The 3891-nt window shown below is 34.4% G+C and overlaps 1 protein-coding gene across 1 annotated transcript; it reads left to right on the forward strand.

Annotated features, from left to right (window-relative positions):
- Positions 1 to 3215: 3215 nt before the first annotated feature.
- On the forward strand, positions 3216 to 3872 carry LOC139885277 (protein MAIN-LIKE 2-like; the record flags this gene model as incomplete). Its single annotated transcript, XM_071869200.1, has 1 exon — positions 3216 to 3872. A coding segment is annotated over exon 1 (657 nt), but the record flags the coding sequence as incomplete, so codon positions are not given.
- Positions 3873 to 3891: the final 19 nt, after the last annotated feature.

Below are 3891 nucleotides of genomic sequence, written 5' to 3' on the forward strand. Positions count from 1 at the left end.
GACACAAATGCCTGCGTCGCAGCTATCTCGCAAAACGGCTTGTCGTAGATTGGCCAACGACACAAAATACGTTGTGTCGCAAATCTGTGTATCAAGACTTGAGTAGCAAATCTGCGTCACATTTGCGATACAAGACGTGTGTAGCAGATCTGCGACACAATTGCGGGAGAAGAAAGAGAGAGGCATCAACGGACAAGGGAGGAAATAGGCAGGACGAGGTGGCAGTGGTGGCGTGTGGCTCGACGACGTTGAGTGGTGGGGCTTACCTCGTGGAGAGATTTGTTGTGCTCGTCTCTCAGATTTGGAAAAGAAAAGGGAAAAAGGGCTTTTATGAATCCAACTCTGCGACACAAAACTTGCGTCACAATTGGATCGCAAATATTTTTAGCGACAATTACGTGTGTCACAATTCGCCGCAAAGCAACAATCGACGATGACTCAACTTTTGTACTGCAATTGTGTCGCAATTTTTTGTTTTTTTAGCAGATGTGATGCATTTGTGTCGCAAACTTGAGTCACAAATTAAGCATTTTCGTGTAGTATAAAAATATCGCGTGACATTTTTTTTTTCTACTATGTGCAATTAATTATTTATGTCACTTACTTTAAACACATTGCCAAAGTTTATCAATCTTAACTTTCCAAATCTTAAGCAATGATTGTTTCAAAAAAAAAAAAAAAAAATCTTAAGCAATGATATAAACCGTACACATAAGATTCATTTAATTAGGATTAGTTGTGTTTTCTATTATGTTCAAAATTTGAGGGAGACGTTCATAACTAGTTAATTAAAAGGAAAAATGCTCTCACAGGTTATTAAACTTTATCTAGGTTAACCGTCAATTTCCTAAACTTTATTTACTACCCATCGTATCCCTAAATTTATATATATCATAACCAATGAGTCTTTGACGTTAACTTTCCGTTAAAATTACCGACATGTCTACTAATGTCCGTTAGTTGTCCTACGTTTCAAACTTTCAGTTAAGATTGTATTTTGGGGGTGATTTAGAGTTCTTTCGGTATTGTGTGCCATAGTGATTTCCTTTTTCTACTCAGAGAAACTAATCTGTTCTGTGCCATGAGTTGCTGTGAATTTACTTTGACGATCACGATTCTACTGATTATTGCTTATGTACTGTTTGGTGAGGAGGAAGATGAGGTCAGTACAGTCATTTTAAATGTTTGTCAATTGTGTTGGCTGTTAGATTAGCTTCAGTGTTTGGTTTGGATTCATTTCAATTTTATTTCGGTTTAATTAAATGATGTGGACCCATTATTTTAATTGAAAGTTTGACACGTAGGACAACTAACGGACATTAGTAGACATGTCAGCAATTTTAATGGAAAGTTAACGTCAAGGTCCCGGTGGTTATGATTTATACAAGTTTAGAAATTCGATGGTTAGTAAGTGAAGTTTAGGGAGCTGACGGTTAACCTATGTAAAATTTAGGGACCTGTGAAAGCATTTTCTCTAATTAAAAAGGAATAGGTTAGACATTAAATTAAATTAAAATGTGATTATAAATGTATTTAAGAAGGAAAAAAAGATGTAGCATTATCAAATATAAATAATACACTATTGTTAAATTTCTCACCCTATAAATATTATGGACGTGAAAATGAAAAACCGTAATTTTAAATTTCAGGAAATTATAAATGTATTTTCCGTTTAAAGAAGGTAGACATTTTAATACAAATTGTAGTGAAGGTGAACAGAGGTAGTACCACCGGAAATTTCATTTCCGGTTTTACGAAGTTTATGTTGTAATCCCATGGATCGGAAATGCTGAATACGGTCAAAGACTACGACCGGATTTGCCAAATTCGGGGAACCTCAAAAATTAAAATCGGATTCAACAATTCCGGTCAAACAAAAAAAAGCTTAAAACCGGATTCAACAATCCCTGTCAACCACAAAAAATCACCACCGACACCTTAAAACCGGATTCAACAATCCCGGTCAAAGGATTTATCCAATGCATGCAACACTTGTTGACACGTGTCATTGCCGGGAAACTGTCCAGTGCATGACGGACACGTGGAGGAGCACGGAATTTTTTTTTTAGACCAGTTTATTACATAAACTTCGTAAAACTGTCTTCCTCCTCCGTTTCTTGTTTTACTGTCTTTCATCATCTGTCTCACTTAAACTTCTTCTTCCATCTCTCTAAAACTCCCTCAATCTCACTGATTTCAAATCAGAAATAAGCTAAATCCGTACGAGTTTTTCGACGAATTTATTCTACGGACGTATATTTTTATGATTAAGGTATTTTTTTTGTTTTTTTTAAAAATTTGATTACAATTAAGCGTATTTAAACAAAATAATCATGTAAAATGAGATGTATGAAATTAATTAATAGAGAAAATGAGATGTAGTAATAAGTTTTCTCTATAATTACTACTAAGTTTAATTACTACTAACTGTACTACTAAATTTAGCTAAATTTAACTGTACTATTAAGTTTAATTACTACTAAGTTTTCTCTATAATAAATTTTAGAAAAATGATTTGAAGAATATTTTTGTAAAAAAATTAACTTAACAAAAAAAATAATTTGTCTTATATATAAGGTAAAGCAAACCGTTCCTCTAACAAAAATAAATTATACGAAAATTCATTTGATTTTATTACATTTTTAATTTTCTTTTTGTTATATCTTTATTTTTCTATTGACTAGAATACTATTTAATTTTTTTTTCAATAATAAAAATGGAGTACATGGTATATATAATATATTGCTTGCCCATGTCAATTTTAATTATACGAAAATTCATTTGATTTTATTACATTTTGAATTTTCTTTTTCTTTTTGTTATATTTTTATTTTTCTATTGACTAGAATACTATTTAATTTTTTTTTCAATAATAAAAATGGAGTACATGGTATATAATAATATATTACTTGCCCATGTCAATTTTAATTATACGAAAATTCATTTGATTTTATTATATTTTGAATTTTCTTTTTGTTATATTTCTATTTTTTTATTGACTAGAATACTATTTAATTTTTTTTTCAATAATAAAAATGGAGTACATGGTATATATAATATATTGCTTGCCCATGTCAATTTTAATTATACGAAAATTCATTTGATTTTATTATATTTTCATTTTTCTTTTTGTTATATTTTTATGTTTCTTTTGACTAGAATACTATTCATTTTAGAAGACTCATTTAATTTTAATTTCAAATTTTTAATAGATTATGGCGGCGAGATATTCTTGGGTTGCGCAAGGACCTACCGTGCCCGATCTATTGTGGTTTCAGCCGCAACACAGATCGATTGAGATTTATTCGTCACAGGAGGAGCACGACAGGCAAATGGTTGTTAGGAGAGCGGACTCCCTCTTCTGGGAGTGTATGCGGTATCCCGCATATCGCCGAGCAGAGGTCATGGAGTACATAGATATGATGGGTTTCGGTCTGGTCTCGAAGATAGGATTCATGGAGTACGACCATCATCTTTTGACTGCACTCGTAGAACGATGGAGGCCCGAGACCCATACCTTCCACCTATCAGTAGGCGAGACCTCCATCACACTCCAGGACGTCGAGGTTTTGCTAGGATTGCGGATTGACGGTGCGCCCGTTACGGGTACCGATGCGTATCCCCCCGACATCGACGGATATCTGTATGCACTGTTAGGCTTTGTGCCGGTAAAGACTTCGAAGACCGGCATCAAACTGTCCAGCATCAGGGACCACCTGGTGCAACATCGTGATCAAGAAGAAATCACACCGGTGGAGGCGCTCCAGAGGGCGCGTTGTCTCATCGCGTTCTTGCTTGGTGGTTGCTTCTTTCCCGATCATAGCAATAACAAGATCGATCTATTCTTATTGCGCCTCCTAGAAGACCCACAGGCATGCGGCTGTTACAGCT

The sequence above is a fragment of the Rutidosis leptorrhynchoides genome, unplaced genomic scaffold, assembly GCF_046630445.1.
Source record: "Rutidosis leptorrhynchoides isolate AG116_Rl617_1_P2 unplaced genomic scaffold, CSIRO_AGI_Rlap_v1 contig92, whole genome shotgun sequence".
Taxonomy (NCBI): domain Eukaryota; kingdom Viridiplantae; phylum Streptophyta; class Magnoliopsida; order Asterales; family Asteraceae; genus Rutidosis; species Rutidosis leptorrhynchoides.